This window comes from Charadrius vociferus, unplaced genomic scaffold, assembly GCF_000708025.1.
Source record: "Charadrius vociferus isolate BGI_N301 unplaced genomic scaffold, ASM70802v2 scaffold62, whole genome shotgun sequence".
NCBI lineage: Eukaryota > Metazoa > Chordata > Aves > Charadriiformes > Charadriidae > Charadrius > Charadrius vociferus.
Window position 1 is genome coordinate 3,301,791 of NW_009647419.1, and position 20,817 is coordinate 3,322,607.

At 50.9% G+C, this 20,817-nt stretch overlaps 2 protein-coding genes across 2 annotated transcripts; one reads left to right on the forward strand and one right to left on the reverse strand.

Moving 5' to 3' along the window:
* Positions 1-3: 3 nt before the first annotated feature.
* Positions 4-9,368, forward strand: POLH (polymerase (DNA directed), eta; the record flags this gene model as incomplete). The annotated part of the gene is made up of 8 exons (XM_009880449.1): positions 4-88; positions 508-677; positions 4,103-4,206; positions 5,263-5,382; positions 6,003-6,126; positions 6,790-6,855; positions 7,510-7,673; positions 8,510-9,368. Coding segments are annotated over 8 exons (1,692 nt in total), but the record flags the coding sequence as incomplete, so codon positions are not given.
* A 4,543-nt stretch (positions 9,369-13,911) lies between these two features.
* GTPBP2 (GTP binding protein 2) lies at positions 13,912-20,143 on the reverse strand. Its single transcript, XM_009880410.1, has 11 exons — positions 20,123-20,143; positions 19,339-19,523; positions 18,935-19,043; positions 18,191-18,388; positions 17,760-17,934; positions 16,898-17,117; positions 16,319-16,454; positions 15,894-15,952; positions 14,976-15,147; positions 14,539-14,703; positions 13,912-14,109 (listed from the first exon to the last, which is right to left on the reverse strand). The coding sequence occupies exons 2-11, from the start codon at positions 19,470-19,472 to the stop codon at positions 13,912-13,914; spliced, it is 1,566 nt and encodes a 521-aa protein (XP_009878712.1). The 5' UTR covers positions 19,473-19,523; positions 20,123-20,143.
* Positions 20,144-20,817: the final 674 nt, after the last annotated feature.

A 20,817-nucleotide genomic window follows, 5' to 3' on the forward strand; every position in this document is an offset into this window, starting at 1 on the left:
CGGGGGCAGCCCCTGGCCGCCGCCCTCCTGCCCACCACCTTCGTGCAGGGGCTGCCCGAAGAGCCCGGTCCCCAGCCCGGCGGGAAGGGTACGCACCCACCCACCCAGTCGGTCCCCGGGTGGTCCTGCGGGGCTTCGGCCGACTGGGCCGGTGCTTTGCATACCGCAGTGGCACAGGTCTAACGGCTTCGCTTGGAGGCTGCACAACGCAGCGAGAAAGGATCCCAGTGCTGCTGGTCCTGTCCCACTCCATCAGTAACACACCCCATACGTCGACAGAGGTAGAGGGTGGGGTGCTTTATCCCCCCCCCAAAGCAAGAACATGTTAAAGGGGGATCTGTGGTTTCCCCAATGAATGGCTTTTAAGGTGCCCGCTTCTCATCGTTGCTGTTGGCACGCACTTACAGAAGCGGGGGGCTGTTCGCTGGGGCTCGCTGACGCTACTGACCCCTTTGCTGGGCTCAACAAGAAATGCCCACATTGATCCCCTTTGTGCCCCTTTTGTAGAGGAGCTGCGGCAACGTGGCTTGCATGAGTGGCTGTCGTCGCTGTCTTTCGACAACCCTGATTGTCCTGACCTGCAGCTGACCATGGGGGCAGTAATTGTGGAAGAAATGAGGGTGGCTGTAGAAGCAGCCACCGGATTCAGGTGTTCAGCTGGGATTTCGCACAACAAGGTACGTGTGCAACATATCAGCCTGATTTCTTCTGAGTGGCAGAGTCAGAATGTCTTGTAGACACTCTCCTATGCAATCTTCCAAGTCTCCTGAGCTGAGGGAGGAATGCAGCCATGTGTGAGCACACCTTCAGGGAAATTATGAGACAACTGGGAAGGGGAGGAATTTCTTTCCCAGAGATGTGGCCTATGCAGTCAGCACTCAATTAATTTACTGCCTGGGTTCTGGGTGTACCCTAGAAGGAAAGAAAGGGTTTTTAGTTCCCCGAGGAGAGTTTTCTTCAGGGAAAAAATGAGAGCTTAAAGCAGGAAACGTCCACCCTGAGTTTTAGACAGCAGTGGCTGTAGCCAGGGAATGGTTTTTACTGACACAGCAACTTGGAGGAAGAAGAATACTGGTTTAGGGCACTGAGACGAGATGGGTTGTTTTTCTGGTCAATCAGTGTTTACCCCTGCTGGCCGCGCTTTGGGTGCTGCTCAGCCAGCTGCTGAGAGCGGTCGCCAGAGCACTTCGTGCATGACAGCAGCTGCAGAAACAAACGGACTTTGATGCTGCAGCTACAGAGGGTTTCCTGCTTAGTGAAATGGAGGGTGGTTTACTGAGAGCACCTAGCACTTGTTTCGGCCTTTGCAGAAACGGTTTGTATCTACAGAGGTGAGCTGTGGAGGCACTGTAGTGTGTTCTGCACGGCCACTTGTAGGCTATTGACCTGGTAATCTTTGCATTGTGCTTGGTTATATAGATATACAGTTCTTCAGGGATAGCACAATGCACCATAATTTCCTTGCTCCCTTTAAAACAAGCAACAAAAAAAAGAATGTTGGCATAGAAACTTAATGGAAGCTGGGAGAAGTTGCTAGGGATATCAGGAATGTTCTCTGTTATTCTAGGTTAAGCAGAGCAAAAAGGCAAGTTGAACATCCCTTCCACTGGAAATTTCTATACCAGTGATCTTCAGCTAGCTCATTTCTGCCTCACAGTCTGCTATAGTTTCAAGGTGAGCTGGTGCAGAACTAGCTCTAGTACCTGTGTGCAGCTGGTAATCGTTCCAGTTGTTTCTGCAGCAGTCTAGATGAAATGTATCTCCCTTAAGATCCAAAGAATCCATTTTGTCTTTATCCTTTTCTCATTTTGGTCATAGCCTGCATTTTTAAAGTCGTAACTGTACAGATAAGCGCCCTTTGCAAAGGCTGAAACAAGTGCTAGGTGCTCTCAGTAAACCACCCTCCATTTCACTCAGCAAGAAACCCTCTATAGCTGCAGCATCAAAGTCCAGTTGTTTCTGCAACTGCTGTCATGCACAAAGTGGCTGCTCTCAGCAGCTGGCTGAGCATCACCCAAAGCACAGCCAGCAGGGGTAAAGATTGATTGACCAGAAAGAGGAAAAGCAACCCGACTCACCTCAGTGCCCCAAACCAGTATTCTTCCTCCAAGTTGCTGTGTCAGTAAAAACTATTCCCTGGCTACAGCCACTGCTGTCTAAAACTCAAGGTGGATGTTTCCTGCTTTAAGCTCAGAGTTTTTCAAAAGAAAACTCTCCTGAGGCGCTTTTCTTCCTACTGAGCTAACTTGTTAGAATGCACCAGGAACACAGCCGATAAATGAGACTGAATAATTGAATGAGCTATTTGGAAGCACCCGGAGGATAACAGTATGGTTTTATCACGAACCACTTGTGCCTAACTCGTTTATGTGCCGCCTCTGACAGCATAAGTGGCCTAATATACAGGGGAAACTGCAAATGTGAGGTGTTGACTTTAAGGTTTCTAATGCAGCTCACCCTGAGTCGCATAAGCTGATGAAGACACCCTAGCAAAACACAACATGGCTGAGGTTATCTGAAGGGCGTGCATCTAGCTGAAGAAAATATGTTGTTTTCCATAATGATTTTGTTCAATGAGTTGCACTCAAATTGGGATGTTTAGCGTGAGATCCTGGGGATATCTGTCTGAGGTCTACTAAAAGCCAATATTGGGGGTGTTGGCTGATGAGAAGCTCAACATGAGCCGGCAATGTGTGCTCACAGCCCAGAGAGCCAACTGTATCATGGGCTGCATCAAAAGCAGCGTGGCCAGCGGGTTGAGGGAGGTGATTCTGCCCCTCTACGCCGTTCTCGTGAGACCCCACCTGGAGTACTGCATCCAGCTCTGGGGTCCCCAACATAAGAAGGACACGGACCTGTTAAAGCGAGTCCAGAGGAGGGCCACAAAGATGATCAGAGCAACCTAGTGGAAGGTGTCCTTGCCCATGGCAGGGGGGTTGGAACTAGATGATCTTTAACGTCGCTTCCAACTCTAACCATAAGTAGTGGTTCTTATGCTCTTCACTGACTGTTTTAGTGGTTGATAGGAAAAAAACAACCGGCATGCTTTTGGCTAAGTCACAGTAGGTCAGGAAGTAGCCTGGAGTTATTGTGGACAAGCAGCAGGATGAGTCAGAAAATTGAGTGCTCTTGTAGAAATGGCAAATCCTGTCTCAGCATGTGCAAATTAGGGAAGGTGTCAGAAAAAGTAAATTATTTCTCCCCATGAAGTCTCAGTAATTGGTTCAGCTTGCAGCACTTCACTTTAGGAACAGCGTGGGTAAACTTGGAAGAGTCTCCAGTGAAACAAGAATAACATTAACTGGACATTAACTAGAAAATGACTGGATATGAAAAGTTGAAGGAAAGGGATCTACTTTGTGTAGAAAAGAGAACATATGTAAGCCTGTAAAACAGGCTGTCAATAAAGATCATAGCTTAACAGGCAGGAAAGAAATTTTGCTTAGCTATAGGATGTGTGGTAAAGCAGTGAAAGAGGAAATTATTAGACTTGTTCAAAAAAACCCCAAACACCCAGCTAAACATCTTTCAGGCTGGTCTGTGGTAGATTAGAGTGGGAGGGGAAGCTGTGTAGCAGCTAGGCTAGAGAACATCCCTTCCAGGCCAGCATTTCTGTATTTTGCAGATTTCCTTTTGCAGCATTATGCTGCTGTGGACCTCACAGAGAGAAGAATAAAATAGTGACATTGAGAAAAAGCAAGACAAACACAGAAGATGAAGGAGCAAGACATAGTGAGAGAAATAGCATGGGGAGGATTATGGGGATGCTCTGGAAGCTCTAGCATACTTGCCCAGTGGAAAACTAAGCCAACCAGAACAGGTGATAGAGCCAGATCCCCTAAGCTGTCTGGAGCAGGAGTCCAGCCCTTTGCAGAGCTAAAAGTCTGGAAGCAGCAGTGCTTTCGGAGCACCCAGCCAGTGTGTGCCAAGTCCCAAGGTGGGTACTACCTGGGAGCAAGCAATGGTGCAACCTGCATGTCCTTCCTAGCAGCTATTCCAAAGGCAGCTCTTAGAGGTGATACAGCACAAGCCGTTAGGTAGCCACAATAAAGTCAGTGCAAAGTTTGTAATAACAAGGTTTCCACCCTCTTCTGTGTTACAGACACTGGCAAAACTGGCCTGTGGGTTAAACAAGCCCAACCGCCAGACACTAGTATCTTCACGATTTGTCCCGCAGCTCTTCAGTCAACTGCCCGTCGGCAATATGTAAGTACTGGGGAGCTGCCTGCTTTTGTGCAGCTCGGGGCTCAGGCTGAGCTGCTCTGTGGCAAGAGCATGTATTCAAAATGCTGGTGCGGTGCTTTCACAAGCCAGGCTTTTATCAGGAAGACAGCCCTGTTTGTCTTCATTGTTGTGGTACTTGCTCCTGCTGGTTTGCCATCCTTGCTTGTGTGAGCAGAACCAAAGTGACTTGGGGGTAGGAAACTGTTCCTGCCCACCTCAACAGAGAACAATTTGATGCTAATTGATAGCAGCCAGCAAAGGCTTTCACCTCCACAGTAACTGCTCGTCAATGCTTGTAAGAAATGGAGAGGAAGTCCTGCCATTAATCCCTCACAGCTGTGAGTAACGATTCAGGAGGAGCATGCTTGGGAGCTGCAGCCCTGCTGGTGAAGGGACCACACTCAGAGAGCTCACTAACATCCTGTGGGCAGCCTTTCCCTGGATAGAGCTGTGCTCAAGATGACTGGTGGGGTGCATAGGTGTAAGCCAGGAGCAACTGTGGGCAAGGAGGCTATAGCTGTCCCCCAGTGGGAGTGACAGAGCTGTGCTCTCAGAGAGCAGATGTGGTTTTGAGCATCCACACTGTGCACTAGTACTTTTCCTGGCACGGGGAAAAGTTACCAGCACTGCTGCTCCAGAGGAGTGCATCCCTGGTCCTGCTCTCTAGACCTGCACTGCTGCTCACTGCCTTCAGTGTCTCACTAGCAGCGGAGAGGGGGATGTGTTGGGAAAGGTCCTGTCTGTGTAGGAGGAAGCAGAGAGCATGTAAGGCATTCTTCACAGCATGGTTTGGGAGAAGCACCGCAACTGGGTGAGCCAAGGAACAATTCCCACTTTAAGTCCTATGTGTACTTCTACTGAGAGCAGAATAGCTGTTATGTACCAAGTGTTCCCTTTTGTCCTGTGAGTCCCTGACTGCTTCTAGCTGTGCCGATCTAGGGACAGCTGCTACAAGAAGACTTGGTGTAGTCTCCACATGATGTTTCATTTGTGTTTTCTTGTTTTTTTGGTTTTGTTTGTTGTTGTTCTCTGCCGTAGCCGTAACCTGGGAGGCAAGCTTGGCACCGCTATCACAGACACCCTGGGAGTAGAGTACATTGGGGAGCTGACACAGTACAGTGAGACAGAGCTCCAGACTCACTTTGGAGACAAAACTGGGTAATGATAAACTACGCACCGCAACTTCGCTCTTGGCAGGAACTGAGACTTCCTTTTGGTCACAGGTTTTTCTGCTGTGATTAGGAAGGTTGGAAGGTAAAACTTCAATGACATCTTTGAGAAGCATTGGTCTGGCAGGCCCGCAAACAGGTTTTCAGTCTTGCCTGCTCCCAAGCACCATCCACAGGATAATGTTTTGCTTGTCAGCCAGCTCCTCTGCCTTCTTCTACAGTGTCTAAGGTTGGGCCAAGCTGTGGAAGGGCTCCCTGCAGGCTGGGAAGCAGGCAGGCTTGGCAGTCTCATTATAGAGGAAATTACAGGGCTAGACTGAAGCCTGAAACACCACTTCTGGGCCTCAAGCAGCTGTTGGGGTGCCCTGCGGACTGGTGAACTCTTGCCACTTCAGGAGAAGAGGCGGAGGAGTTGCACTGACAGGCAGTTGTGGCCTGAAGGAAGCCTGCCTGTTCAGCTGTGGCTGCAACTGCAGAGCTGGGGATGAGAGGCAGAGTCACGGCTTGCACAGAGCTGAAAGCACGGCTCAGCAGAAGGCTGACTTGCTGCCCAGTGATGCCTGCCTGTCTGTGGCTGCCTTCACCTCCTCCGTCCTCTGTGACTTTCAGGTCCTGGCTCTATGACTTGTGCAGAGGAATTGAAGAGGAACCCGTCAAAAACCGGTACCTGCCCCAGTCCATTGGCTGCAGCAAGAACTTCCCTGGCAAGACAGCCCTGGCGACGCAGAAGGAGGTGGGAGAAGCCTACGTCTAGCAAAAGGCTTGACCTTTGCACTGAAGAAGATGAGAATGCTAAAAGCTGAGACTAGCTTGCAAAACTGCTGCTTTTCTGTGTCCTGGTGCCCCTGAAACTCCTAGGGGCTGAGTGGGAGGAGTTGATTTGGGCCCCAGAAATTAGGGAAATCCCCATTTGACAGAAATGCATTGAACTGCACAAAGAGGTCCGACCTTGTAATTTCCAGGAGCAAAACTATGGGCCTGTACTGTTCAAATGGTGTTCACAGTGCCAAGCTTTGAGGGCTTGGTTGCTAGAAAGAAGGTAACTAGCCCAAAGAAAGAGGGAGGATGCACCTTACCTGTTAGCTGGGGAGAGCTTCCCACAGAGCTGTAGGGAGAAGCAAAGAGAGATCCAGGGCAAGGGACCCAGATTACTTGGTAAAGTCTAGCAGTAATGCTGCAGGACTCGAATGGTATCTACAATGCCTTGCCTCCAGTACTGCATCCTGACCTGGGCTGATTTCTGCAGGAGTACTCCAGATATGGGGCCTCATGATAGTCTGTGTCCATTCCAGTCTGATCCCCCTCCAGCATTCCCCGGTGTGCAGAGCGTTCCTCTGGCCCGGTGGCAGTGCTGTGAGCAGAGGCCAAACCTGTCTGTTATCACTGTTTTGTCCAGGTGCAACACTGGCTCCTGCAGCTGGCTTTGGAGCTGGAATCTAGACTGACCAAGGACAGGAGCCAGGTAAGGAGGGCAGGCGTGGGAACAGCATTCTCCTCGCTGGCCTTCGGGAAGCCATGCAGCGCGTTTGCACCGTGAGCTGTTTGCAGGATGCTGAGGGTGGTGTGTGTCGGGGGGAAGAACTCTGCGCGCCCTCAGATGCGTGCCTGTGCGCTGAGGTGCCCTGAGCAGAGTTGTGCAGGAGCCCAGCCAGGGAAGGATGGTTTTGCCCCAAAACACTGCAGGACTAAGGAAAGCCACTGCGCCTTCATCCTGTCGCACTGCTGCTCCCTTGCAAGCCCTTTGCTGATGCAGCTCTGCCTGCGCTGTGGGCTGTGAGAGGAAGCGATACACTCAAATCCGGAAGGTAGACTGCAGACCAGGGTGAGATTAATCTGCTAGCTTCATCGCTGCGGGGGGGCAAGAAAAGGTGCACAGCTGCCTCTGAAGGAAAGCAAGGACTAACTGCTGCACATCCTGTGTGGCACAGCTGTACAAGTACTCGCTGTCCTGTATCTCGTTTCTTGGAGATTAGGTCAGGCAGGACAAGCTGCCATCTGTCACACAGCATCATCAGGAGGTGATAGCACAGGGTTCTGGGCTGTGACACTCTCCTCGGCCTTTCCTGCTCTTTCCTGCAGGTGTCGCTTGAAACTCAACTACGTCTTCTCTCTGCAGAACCACCGAGTGGCCAAGCAGCTGATGGTGGTCATCCGCATGCAGGGAGACACCCGGGTGTCGCGCTTTTGCGCTCTGTCCCGTTATGATGCCCAGAAGATGTGCAACGATGCCTTTGCCCTCATCCAGAACTGCAACATGGCTGGGGCTCACCAGGCGGCCTGGTGAGTGTGGAAGTGGTTCACATCCCCATCAGGGGTTGTTCTGCAGCAGGAGCAGGGTGAGCCAGGGACCTGACAGAAAGGAACGAGAGTGTTATGCCAACTGGTAGGAAAAGCAATCCCCAGCACAGCAGAGCACAGCAAGCTCCACTTGTTAACAGCAGAACAGCGGTGAGAGCCTGGCCTCTTCCTAGTCCCACATCTGGCCAGACACTTCTGACTTCTGTACTTGGAGCTGATGACTGCTACTGGCACAGGGGTGTCCAGCTGGAGCGAGGCAGTCCTTGCACTGCTGGGCTGGCGAAGTTAGCTAGGCCTTGCTCTCTTCCCCTAAGGTCAAAGGTGCTTTTTGGGAGGGGGCTGTTGGGGCAGGAAGGAAAACTAAGGTAATATTCATTGTTACTTCCTCCTGTTCCGCAGTGAAGGCTGCGGCACAGCTAAGGCAAGATGGTCCTATCTGTTAGGCTCCAAGGAGGCTGCTGCTCCCTGAAGGCCCTCTCACCCTGACTGGGAGTCTCGCAGCAGCTCTGGCCTGCGGTGGACTGAAAGTCTAGGCTGGCAGCCTGCTGCCCCTGCTCCAGTGCCCTTTCCTTGGGGAAACATTTTGGAAAGAGGCTTTCTGCTTTGCCCAGCACAGCCTGCTGTGTCTGTGAGACTCTGTTCTGGCTGTAGCAATATAAACATTTTTTAAGAGGAAATGTCTCTTCCACGCCTTGCCAGATACTTGGACTGTGGTTCCCCTGTCCTCTACCTGTGAACATTTTATGTTGCTTAAAGTCCTACCTCAAAAGACTTCTTGCTTCCCAGGCTGGTGTCCGAACTGTTGTTGGTCTTTGCAGGTCTCCGCCGCTCATATCGGTGCTTCTCTCAGCAAGCAAGTTCTCAGAGCCTGCCACACATCTCTCTGCAGGCATTGCCACCTTCCTGACGAGTGATACCCAGCCTGATGGCACTGCCACTGGCAGCCAAAACGCCACGTCTTCTAAGAGGCCTAAAGTCAAGTTCTTCAGGAGCCCAAGCAAAGAGCTTAGGCAGAAGCCAGCTAATGCTATTGAGTCGTTCTTCCAAAAGGCGGCAGGAAGGCAGCAGTCACAGATGGTGGCAGCAGCCAGCCTGCCCACTGATACTGCTGCACAGTCACCTGTGCCCAGCTCCCCAGAGCACCAAGAGAGGAATGGTGTTGGACTTGCTTCTGTGCAGTGTGACCTGGAGTCCCCTGTGAAGCAGAGTCCCAGGGATGGGAGTCCTAATTCTCCTTACAAGAGGCTTCCCGGTGAGAAGTCACTGTCTGGTGCTATGCAAACACCCTCAACTCCACCCAGCTCCAGGACCACTCTGAACTTACAGCCAGCTACAGAGGGAAACGAGCAGAATTTGCCACCATCTCCTGAGCTTGCCCTGCTCCCTCCCACGTCGCCAGGGGACCAGCAGCGCTGTGAGAAGTGTGGCCAGCTTGTCCTGGTGTGGGAGTTCCCAGAGCACATGGACTACCACTTTGCTCTGGAGCTGCAAAACTCCTTCCTGGAGCCCAGTGCTCCCACAGCTCCAGCAGCAGCTCCCAGCCCAAAGGCTGCAGCTTCCAGGTCTCCCACCAAGGCAAAGAACAAGCCCAAGACTCCAGCAGGATCTAGTGCAAAACGACCCAGAGAAGGTGTGACAAGAACTTTAGATTTTTTCTTTAAGCGCTTACCTCCTTAACTCCCAGGCATGCTGGGAGTTTTTAGATAATCAGTGTTTTTAAAGCATCAGTGTTTTTAAAGAAAGCATCAGTGTTTTTAAATGCGGTTAAAAGTTTTTATACTGCCTGTCAGGTTTTAATGCAGAGAAGTCTAATAAATTATCTCTACCCAAGAACTGGAACTTGTGAATTGTGTGTGACGCTGGGTGTACCCAGCTTAGCTGGTGACAGCTAGCTTGCCTCTGCCTGCTCAGTGCTACCAGAAGCTGCATCATACTCTCCCCTACACTTCCTGCCATGGGTATTTCCATAGCATCACTGCTCGGTAATTCTGTTCTTACAGCTTTACGTTCCTCCTGTAAAAGCAGGCAATGTAAGCACAGTCACTTATCCCAGGGAAGCCCCAGCCAAGTCTCTAGGCTCAAACCCCTGCAGGCCTTGCCCTTACTGCATAACCTATATTTGGTAGCTTAGGCCTGTCGTTCCTTCTCCCCTCTCCACCTGGAAGACACTGATTTTTATTCCCTCCTCATCAATATTTTTCTTATAGATGGTTTGTCAATTCCCTCTGTGTAGCAATCCATTGTGTGATACTCATCACCAGCTCCGGAGCACACAAGAAAGACTGCTCCTGTCAAATAAGATTTGAGGAAGCTGTGGAGCCACACAAGCATACTTTTTGGTGTGCTTTTGAAATCTCAGCACCAGTTCCTGATAATTGCTATTGACACATAAACAGCCTACTGCTAGAGTCCTCGTGGAAGGAAGGGGAATCATGTCACAGTCACACAGCCCTCTGTGAAAGCTTTCCTCTATCACATGAAAGAGCGTATAACCACATTTTTCCTTTGTCCCAGAGACTGGGTGATACTACATGCAACTTTATGACAGGTACCTGTTTTGATCATACTCTGCCAAATGACTTGTTCAGCTCTCTCGGCCACAGTTCACACCAGAGTGACAGCCCCAGTGCTCCACAAATTACAACAGAGCCAACAAAGCAGAATATCATGGAAGGAACAAGCAGGCACTGAGAGAGGGTGAGACCAGCTCCAGGGCAAGAGATGTGCTTGTCCTCAGCAGCCCAGCAGGGCTCAGCTCTGTGCTCTATTGCTAGCTGCCTGGAGCCCGCCAGCCTCTTCCAGAAGCGTTGCTGCCAAGAATTTGAACCCAGCTCTTAGGGCAGGGGGAAGGAACATGCCACGTCAAGGCAGCACTGGGTGGGGTTTGGAAACACTTTGCAGAGAGTTTCATCAGCTGCAGGGTTCCCCTCCCCGAGCAGTAGATAATGACGCACAGTGCAGCTGTATTTGCATGTGCTGTTTCCCTTTCTTTTCTGAACTGCACCATCCTACTTGTAGCTGTTGAGCTGTTCTCCCTCCTGCAGACGGCCTGCGCTGGAAAGCTGCTACACTGCTGTCAGTGGAGGGGGCGTCTAAAACTTGACAACACAGTTGCGAGATTTCAGGAAGCACAAGCAGCTCATTCTGGTGCGTGCAGCTCTGCTGGTAATCAGCAGAGGAGTCCCTTTCTTTTCTGAACTGCACCATGCTACTTGTAGCTGTTGAGCTGCTCTCCCTCCTGCAGACGGCCTGCACTGGAAAGCTGCTACACTGCTGTCAGTGGAGGGGGCGTCTAAAACTTGACAACACAGTTGCGAGATTTCAGGAAGCACAAGCAGCTCATTCTGGTGCGTGCAGCTCTGCTGGTAATCAGCAGAGGAAGGAATTATGGAGTCACTCCCATTAATGACAGTCCTCACGTTGCAAAGTGACAAGTTTCCCCAAAGTCCTCACGTAAAGAGAAATAGCAACCAGTCTGGCAGGGTTGCCTCACGCTCCTGTGACAGCGGCACGTCTCATTTCCTAGGTGTCTGGCAGGACCGGACTCTGCAGATGCCACTACCTGACATAAAAACAAGTTGAGAACAGGCAAATCCCTTCAGTGACACAAGTCACTTCCACAGGGAAGCCTTTCTGCGTCTGCCTGTCCCAAGGGAACAACCTGTTCTCATGGAGAGAAGGCAGTCACAAATCCTTTGATAAGGTCGAAGCTATTTTAAAAACAAACCACCGGTTAGATGTGTGCCCTAGAAAGCATCCCTTTAATTAGACTTGGGGGGAATTTGTGGCTGCGAGGAAGCACTCACCGCAGCCTGTTCCACCCACAACAGCCCAAAGTGCTGTGCTCAGGGTGACGTGGCTGCCTGTCACCCCAGGCTGCACACTCAGGCTTGCTCAGATAAGCTGGGAGAGCGTGGTTGTAAACAGCAGCGCGCGTGCATTCTTTCCACGCCACTGGATGGTATTTATAGGGCTGAATGCAGGAAGCTCAGGAAGGGGTGAAGGGCAGCCATCTGCAACCGTGACCCAGCTCCAAGGGCAGCAGGGCAAGAGCCCAGCTCCACCCTCGCTCATTGTACAACTCAACCAGCAAGCTCAATAAAACATCTTTATTCTGTACATTTATATATAGATGCTTGGGGAACAGGGACAAACTCCAGCATTAGAAAAATTCAAGACAACAAAACAGCAATTATGAAGAGCATGGCACCAAGAACAGTCATGCCACAGATGGCAGGGATGAGGTGAGACCAGCCATCAGTTATATCAGAGAAGGTCACAGCACCCCCTGCCCATTTTGGGGCAGAAAACACCAGGGCTGCTGCAAACAGCTGGAGTCCCCCCACCCACCCCCGAGGCAGCTTTCTTTGTGACCCACTAGCACCAAAGGGAAGAGCCTGCTGGCAGCTGGGTCTGTCCTTCTTGCAGGCATGGGTGAAAGACCATGTCAGCGTAACACCCAGACCACTGCCAGGACGGGAAGAAAGAAGGATCCTGCTCGAGCAGTGACCCTTAGCCAGCAGCTGCTTTCTCACTGCTGGGCTGATGGGGAAGAAGCAGATTTTCAGCTAGGACAGTGCTCCCCACAAGGGACAGGTCACTCCTGTCACTACTGAGCTGCCGCTGAATCCCTTCATTGATACCACCATTTCACCGGCTTCCCCACACCTCAGCATCCTCTTCGCAGGGTGCAGCTACCACCTCCCCACCTGCTAGAGCCCAGCCCAGCGAAGAGTGCCACTCTGCGACACCCACTGCTCAGCCCTGCAGGCACTGCCTGTGCCAGCAGCCCAGAAGCAGAACTTGTTCTCAGGATGGTAGAAGGGCTGTTTGGGCATCCAAGTGCTATCACAGGCCCTTGCCCTTCTCTTCAGTCAAGCCTGTCAGGCCACCATGCCATGCAACGGGGCTGGCTGAAGGCCTGTTGCTCACAACCGACACATTTGGCCTAACAGTCAACAATAAACCCAAAAGCCTATGTACAGCTATACAGCCCCTGCTGCACCCTCCAGGCTACAAGTGACCTGGCGTGACGGTCACACACGGGAGCTGCACGACAGTGAGTGGGAGACAAACGTGCTCCACACTGTGCACAGAGTCCTTGCTGGCAACACCAGCTTTCCTCTGACAACAAACCCCAGTGGCAAGGGAAAGAAAAGAATTCTTCCTCCAGGAGGAACAGAAATTAAAATCACGCCACTGTCAAATCACATCTAAACAACAGAAGTCACCTGGTTCTGTGTTAGTAACACAGACTGTCCTCCTCACACACAAGGCAAACATGTGAGGAGCAAGCTGGGCTGGGCCCTGGGACAGCCACACCAGGGAGCCCAACTGCAAACCACTGCTGCCGACACGCAGGTGACATCTGCAGCCAAACATCCATGGAAACAACCTGCACATGCCAGCACAGGCCCAGGTCCCACTCCGCTCCGCAGAACGGCCTCCTGCCCAGCTGTTGCAAGGAACAGATGGAAGTGCAAACTCTGCCTTCATGCCATTACCTCAGGAGGCTGTGCCACTCGGAGCAGCCACAGCTTCCCGGGAGTCAGAAAGCGGGATGCTGAAAGGAGTGTGTACACGTGAGTGGGGAACAGGACATTTGTCCAACAGTAAGACACTCAGATTGGAGTAATGCAAAACTAACACACAAATGGACACGTAGCAGATTAAAGCCAACCAAGATTAAAATGGTTAAAAAGTGTCCCGGATGCATTCTGAGAGGTTCAACCAAGCCCCTGCTGTGGGTAGCAGGGCCTCTCGCATCCCCTGCCCGGAAGGATGTGCTGCAGGATGACTCAAGAGAGGATTGTTATCAACCCAGTGCTCAGAGAGCAGAAATGGGACCAGATCTTGTGTCAGAGATGGAAAAACATCCCTTCACTGCTAGTCTTCAAGGGTTCTGCTCCTCCCAACCAGTAATTTTCAAACAGTAAACAAAGCCAGAACTTGCCTGCCCAGGTCTGCAGGTGCCTCTGATCTATTCTGAAGGAGGGCAGGGTAACAAAAGCTGCAGGCAATGTGGAGAACACGCTTAACTTGCCCCATGTACGGCACTGAATGCGAGAAACTCTCCCAGGCTCCATCTCACAGTGCGGAGGAGGGACACCCACACCAGAATGGGGCAGCAGCAGCTCCAGGTATCACCCAGAGAGCCATGCGAGCTTCCATCCTTCTCCCCGGCTGTTGGTGACTGGAGATCTCTCTGACCTAGTGGTAGTCAGAAGCTCAGCTGTCCAGGCCCCAGGGACTCCTCCAAGCCGTTTTCTTTGGTGGTGATGGCTTGGAGGTCAGTGACATGCCCAATGCCTTTGGTGACTCCTTCACGGAAAAGCAGCTTGGCTCCGATCTTCAAGTATTCAGGATGCTTGATGAACCTGAAACGGACGACTGCCTTCTCTCCTGTCCGCAGCTTGTCCTGAAAAGAAAAAGGGGAGAGCTTAGATACATCTACCATACCAACGTGTACAGAAGAGGTGCATGTGGATGCTAAGAAGATGAGGTAAATGAGCAGAATGCCTCCCTCAGACTGCATGGCTTGAGCCCTTCATTGTATGCATAAGGGGAAACAGGAAGACACAAGCTCTGGATAATGGAGAGTTCGCCATCCTGCACAGTCTTGCTGTAGTCCATCATGCTGCTTGTTTGTGAGGAGGGAATTCTTTAACATGTTTGGAGGAAAAGCAACTAAATGGGCAGGATAAAGGGGTGGAGTGTCCTCTTAGAAAGGGACACAGCTACTCAAGATACAAGTAGCCGCAGCCCCTAGCTTTAATAGAGGGCGTGGTGGAATCCAAACAAACCCTACAGTGAGGTCCATCTTCCTCCTCTTTCCTCCCATGCCTACCTTTCCGTGGATCTTCTCTACGATAGCAGTCTGTCGCACATTCCCCACGTGTACCGTCACTTGAAATCCCTTCCGGAAAGTCGTGGCATGGAACAACAGCACGATCTCAGCTTCAAACACTGAGCAGATGGTGGGGTTCATTTCTGGGCTCACCATGACCATGCCCTGCACAACAACCCAAAGCTCAGACCAGTTAGGGACAGTCCCATGCTTCTGAACAGCCCCCAAGACCACAAACACATCTCCACTCTGTGACCTGGTCTTGCATCCCATTCTCAGCCTTGTACTCATCCTACTTTGTAGCCTGACTACTTCCTCCCCTTCCAGCAAGTTTCCTTTCCTCAACTTCATTCCCACCCTACCAATGGGGGATCTCCAGAGAAGCCTCTAGTCCTGCTTATTGAACCAGTGAGCAACCTGGCAACAGCGGGACTCACCTTCCGCAGCAGGGAGCGGTCAAAGGGTCCAAGGGCCAGCGTGGCTGCCTGCCCAGCTCGCAGCACGCGGCAGGCAGAGCGGTTGCGTTGGATACTGCACACTTTCAGCCGGAGGAACTTCCCGTCATCGGTGGGACCAACCACCAGGTTCTCCCCTTCTCGGCAGATCCCACTGCCCGTGGCAGAAGAGCAGGACAGAGTTCATCAGGAGACAAGGAATAAATTTCACCCTCCAAGATCAACCTGCACGAACTCCCCAGGGCCAAGGAGGTGAGTGTCCTTGGACTCTTACTCAGGATCAGCTAACAGGGATGCAAAGCTGGTGGGAACAGGGATTTCCTACATTAGGAGCAAAAGCCATACTATCACTCCTAAGAATAACGAATATCCCTCAGATGGGGGCCATTCCGTCCCTAGTGCTCTGCCACACCGCATTGTTTCTGCTGGACAGACTGCAGTTGACGCCTGTCCTGTGTGGATGTGCTGGTAGCCAAACTGCTCTGATCAGTCCCAAACACTGAGGGACAGCTGCCTTCTCACAGGGCAACATGCAATTAAGCTCTGCTGGGATGGGAGGACTTGCCCTCTACATTTCCTCCCCCTGCCTGAGATCTTGTGCAACACATGTGTTGGGATCACAGCTAACCTCTATCAACTCTGGGTGCCAGCATGCATTCCTTCAGCACGCTACAGGTCACATTCCTAATCCAGCAACTTTAGAGCAGACTCTCTGATGGCCACCACATGTCTGCTCATGACACCTTCCCGTATGCTGTAGAGCTTTACCCTCGCTTGGCTCAGTCATCTGATAGCAGTCAGGACTGAGCCTCACGCTGCTTCCACCTGCAGTGGGTGACTCTAACCTCGTGGGAACTCCAGCAACCGTTCACACCCACTCGTCTGCCTGGCCTCACTTACCTTGACAGAGTTCCTCCCACAACAGTCCCCACTTCTGGCACAGTATAAATTTCATCGACCTGCAGCAAGGCAACAAGAACAAACTGCTCAGACACAGCACTCCAGAATGAGAACAAGGTGTCCGCCCCTTGTGTGGAGGGAGGTGAGCTTTCTGCTGCTCATCAGCTCCCACTACCTTCCCCTCTGCCTTCTAAGTGGCAACCACAGAAACAATCTTACCTCTAAGCTGGGCATGCCTTGGTTAGGGCAGAGCCCAGCCTGACAGGCTTTTTTTGAGGAGCAAGTCCTTTCTTTACTCTAATGTCTCCTGAGAGTCCAGGAGTTCACCACTTCTCTCCACACAGTGTCCAGAGCCCTCAGATGTTTGTTACATGTCACAGCAATGAGTGCAGTACCAGAACTGGAAACAAACTACCCTTACACACCTGAAACTCTGTGAGTTGCTGCATTAGTTCTTCCTGCTCTTTACTGTTGGTCAGTGGAGGGAGGATGTTGAGGAAGACTTTTAAGAGGTCCAGGTTCTCCCCAGAAACGCTGGACAGTGTGAAGATTGGGGTGATGCTGTCAGACACAAACAGACAGGAATAAGCAGAAGGCAAGAGCACAGCTGCGGAAGGCGACTGCGATTCTGAATCTACTGAGTCCAGCAAGAAGACAGAGACTACAGCAATAAATGGCCAGAGCAGGAGGCCACACGGGCTAGGTACAACTCTGCAGTAACCTCTGCATCAATGGTTGGTTGAGGCACTAATCCCCTGCCAACCCATGTTTCAGTCATGGAAAAGTAATTCCAGTGCAGCCTCGGGCACCTTCTGCTCCCAGAACCCAGAAAAAGGTCTGGGAGGGGAAAATGCCTTCTTGGAGAATGCAAAGATAGGAAACTTGATGAGGAGCCAAGATGTTCATGATGTGGTCACCTCCCGCGCGGTCACCCTTCCCCAGCTCTGCACAGTGGCCCAGTCTGAATTGCCTGCTCCCAGCAGAAGAAAGAAATTGCCCCTTACTTGGGAGACTGTGCAAACTGCTGTGCTGCCGTAACAGCATCGTCATCTGAGTTCACAAGCAGGGGAAGCTTGTTGCAGCCTGGCTGCTTCAGGATTCGCTCCAGCTGCTTCACTGTCCGTTCCACCGTCGCTTTTGAACACAAGTCAACTTTGCTGATGACAATGAAGAAGGGGACCTTGAGGGCCATGGCCAAGCCCAAGTGCTCTCGCGTTGTGCCTGCTGCAGGAGACAAGGGAGAGTGTAGGTGCAGTAGCAGTCACCACTGTTGCTTGTTTATGGGACAGCTGTGTCTCCTGACTCTCCCACAGGCCCACTCTAGAGATTTCACCCTAACTGCTTAGTTCATCAGGCACTGAAAAAGCAAAATTATTATTTTAAACAAAACCAAACATCAGTCCAGAAAAAATAAAAACACCAAGAATTTTTGTGACTGATCTGTTTGCTTCAGAAAGATGCAGTAGTTTTCATTCTTGGGCTAGAGTTTGCCAGAAAACAGTCACAAAAATGTTAAGGAAAGATGTGGGAGAACTCCAGCTGCCCTTTTACAAGGCTTCAGGATTCAAAACATGTCAAAGTTTTTGTGGTTTTGTTTTTTTTTTTTCTGACAAACACAGACTCAAATTCCAAACAAAGAGTCTCTGTCTGGGGTACAGTTTAATGCGGTCTACAGCTGGTAAGAGGATCCCAGCTCTGCTCCCCTCCCAGGCTCTCATAGGCACCAGCTTATAAGAAATCAATAGAGGCTTCCAGACTAATATTTTTTTCTGACAACCTTTCCCAGCTAAAAAGGACCCACTCCCCCCCATTCTTCATTTCTCTTCACACATTGCTGTCAGTCCGTGCAGGCAGGGCAACACTCACCAATGCCAGTGTTGGCACTAACCACCAGCATAGCAAAGTCCGGGCAGTAGCTGGTGAGGCCAAAGATGGTTGTTTTCAGATACTTGTGGTGGCCAGCCAGGTCAATGAAAGTGATCATTTTGGAAGAACTCTCACAGATCTCTTCTGCTGTTCGGGAGTCACTGTAATTTACCACCTGAAGAACATAAGGAATCACTAAGAGAAGGACCCCCAGCAGGCAAGTGAGGAAAACCCAGCTCTTATCTATCCACTTTGACCTCAGAATTAGTGCGATCATTCACCATAGGTGCAAGAAACAATGTCTGTTGAAAATGGACAGGTAGCACTCAGGTTCAGCTAAAGGGACACAGAACTGTGCCTGCTCACATTTGTAACAGGACGGTAGTCCTATGTTCCTACAGCTTTCTGAGTTCAGCAGCCCACTCTCTCACCTCTCCTTTGCTGTTGAAGCCGAGGATCTCAAAGCTGATGCTCGACGTTCTTCCTGACTGTATTTCATGGAGATGCCGGAAGAGGTTGAGGCGTGCTCTGCCCCGCCCGTTGTCTAGCTCTCCTTGTGTTAGGACACCCAACAGGGTTGACTTCCCTGAGTCCACATTCCCCAGCACAGCTACTCGCAGGTCTAAGAACTACAGGAAGAAGAACAGAGAAATCATGAAACTCAAGCACTGCTGTGCTGGGTGTGCGTGAACACTACATGGCAGTGGAGAAGTGCCTCAGAGAGCTTCCCTCCACAATGGACACTGTGCAGTGTAATCTCGCTCAGATTCTGCTCTTGCTCCCAGCAAACCGTTGCCCAGGAGTTGTGATACACTCTCTAGAGTTGTGATGTGACACATCAGGCTTTGATATTACAAAAAAGGACATTTGCTGCAGCAGGACCTCTAAATCCTTCCTTCTTTGCACACTGGCCTGCATCCGAACTGTTGCTATAGAAGTGAAATGATTTCTCACCTCTGATCCAGGCAATCTCCCCTACTGGTATCTGCCTCAACCACAATCTTGCAGATGAAAAGCGTTATCGTCAAGCCTCCTTCTGGCAGCTCTTTATCTGTTATGGGCCAACCCATGACAAAGTGCCTCTAAGGGTTTGCGCTCCCATCCCACAAGGAAGCTGCTTCTATGAAGCCTCTAAGTCTCCAGCGGGAGAGGACAGCCAAGTCGCAGGTCCCTACCTGCTGGTTGTCAGGCACCTTTCGGACAAGCACCTCCGTTATCTTCCTTGGAACGTCACTGTCGTAATCGACCTCCCTCTCCCGCAGTACTGTAATGTCAGCCCCAACCCTGCAACAAACATGAAAGGAAGGAGTGAGACACACACTTGTACTCAGCAGCTCTTGCACCTCTAGAATCACAGCTAGCAAAGTGGATGGGATGAAAGCTGGGAACAGAAAGAAAGGAACCTCAAGCTTCCAGCCAAAAGCCTTTGTATTTTCAGAGCCTCATGATGAGGGAATTTCAGTCATACAAGGGCTTTGTAGAATGGAGCCACCAGCTCCTCAGGGGACTCCTGGGGCCAAGCCTCTCTACTGGAGGCTGTTCATGCCTGTGGGTCCTGCAGATGAAAGGGAACGCATACTTCTCTGCCATACGGCGCAGTGTCTTGAGTGAAGCACGCATCTCCTCCTCCGAAAGGCCCACCAGCAGCCCATTGTCCTCCACGCCAATCTGATAGACAGCCTCACCACGGCCTTCCTGTAGTCGCCACTTCATCTGTGTCACCAGGTGCTCAAAGCGATATTGCGAGGGATTCACTAGCTTTAGCTGTTTAATGGAGGGGGTAGTTACAGTCGCAGCCTGGATGCAGAGGGAATCCCACTGCCCAAGCTAGCAACTCCCTAACCCAACACCATGAAGCAACGCCCCCAACTCTGACCCACCTCTAGAAAACACAGCCCATGTTAGTGTCTGCACAGAAGCCACAGGACAGGTGAGAAAGGATTTCACAAAAATGCATACGTATGGTAGAAGAACTTCCTGCATCTTGCCAAAGGGATCTGTAGCCTCCCTGCTGTGGGCGTAAAGACAGCACTGTGGGACCTATCTGTGACACGGCAGCCAAGTAAGTGCAAATGGCAGAACAGCCACAAGAAAGTGACAAATTATTATCTCCCTCAAAAGGAAGATCTCAGGAAAAACACAGTGGGTCTCATCTCCTAAAACAGATTCCTAAAATTGAGTACAGAGATCAAACTCTTCCAGTTCAGCACAGAGACACAGAAGATGACTGACAGATCCTTAGTACAGCGTCTACTTTTCTGTCCCTTCCTTGGACATGTTCCCCATGTGCTGTCTTTGGTGAACTTACTCGCTGCAAAATAACCCTCTGGGAGGAAGACCTTCTGCAACCTCAAAAGGCTCACCTTGTACTCGATGTTTCCATCTTCTGCCTGGTCAGAGAATGAAACAAGACAGAAAGGTTAGATGCTGTGCCAGCAGGGACTTCTATAGGCATCAGTTGCCCAGATACTCTGCAGCTCATGCTGATAATTTCAGAGGGGGAAATTGGCAGAAACATACTTTGTTCGGTCACAGACTCTTCTGCCATTCATTCCTACATTCAACTGGAACTTACTTTAGGTTTGTTTCTGCTTTTTGCATCCCACATCATGAAAACCAGAGGACAAAGCTAGAAAGGGACACAGTGGGTAATACTGTTTTGGGGGGATTTTGTTTTTACTGCCAGTAAGAATAGGGACAGTTTAACAGTCACAGTGAGAGTTCCAGTTTCAAAAAGGCACAGGCCAGCAGGTGATTAAAAGTCTCCTCCCTCACCCATCCATGACCCAAAATGCCACCCACAGCATCCCACTCCCACCCTGTCCAGCAGCTTCTATTCACCCAATGAGCACAAAAACAGGGGAGTGGAACAAAAGTTGCTGCCTCCTCTCCTGCGCACTGATACTCTCTCTCACTCTATTAGTTTTTCATTGACTTCCTTTCACATCATTGTGTTTCTTCCCTCTGCAAAAGAGAAGAACTACAGACACAAGGAAGCAAGCTACTGACTTCTCTGCAGTACAGCAAGCTGGTCACTGGCCTGGCAGTTCTGGAGAAC

Bases quoted from the DNA above. Each gene is read 5' to 3' on its own strand.
- GTPBP2 (XM_009880410.1), bottom strand. From the start codon at position 19,472: ATGAAGTGGCGACTACAGGAAGGCCGTGGTGAGGCTGTCTATCAGATT. The intron at 17,118-17,759 runs GTGAGTGTTGCC...TGTCTCCTGCAG, and splicing joins TAGTGCCAACACTGGCATTG to CAGGCACAACGCGAGAGCAC. The intron at 16,455-16,897 runs GTAAGGGGCAAT...TGTGTCTGACAG, and splicing joins CAGTTTGCACAGTCTCCCAA to CATCACCCCAATCTTCACAC.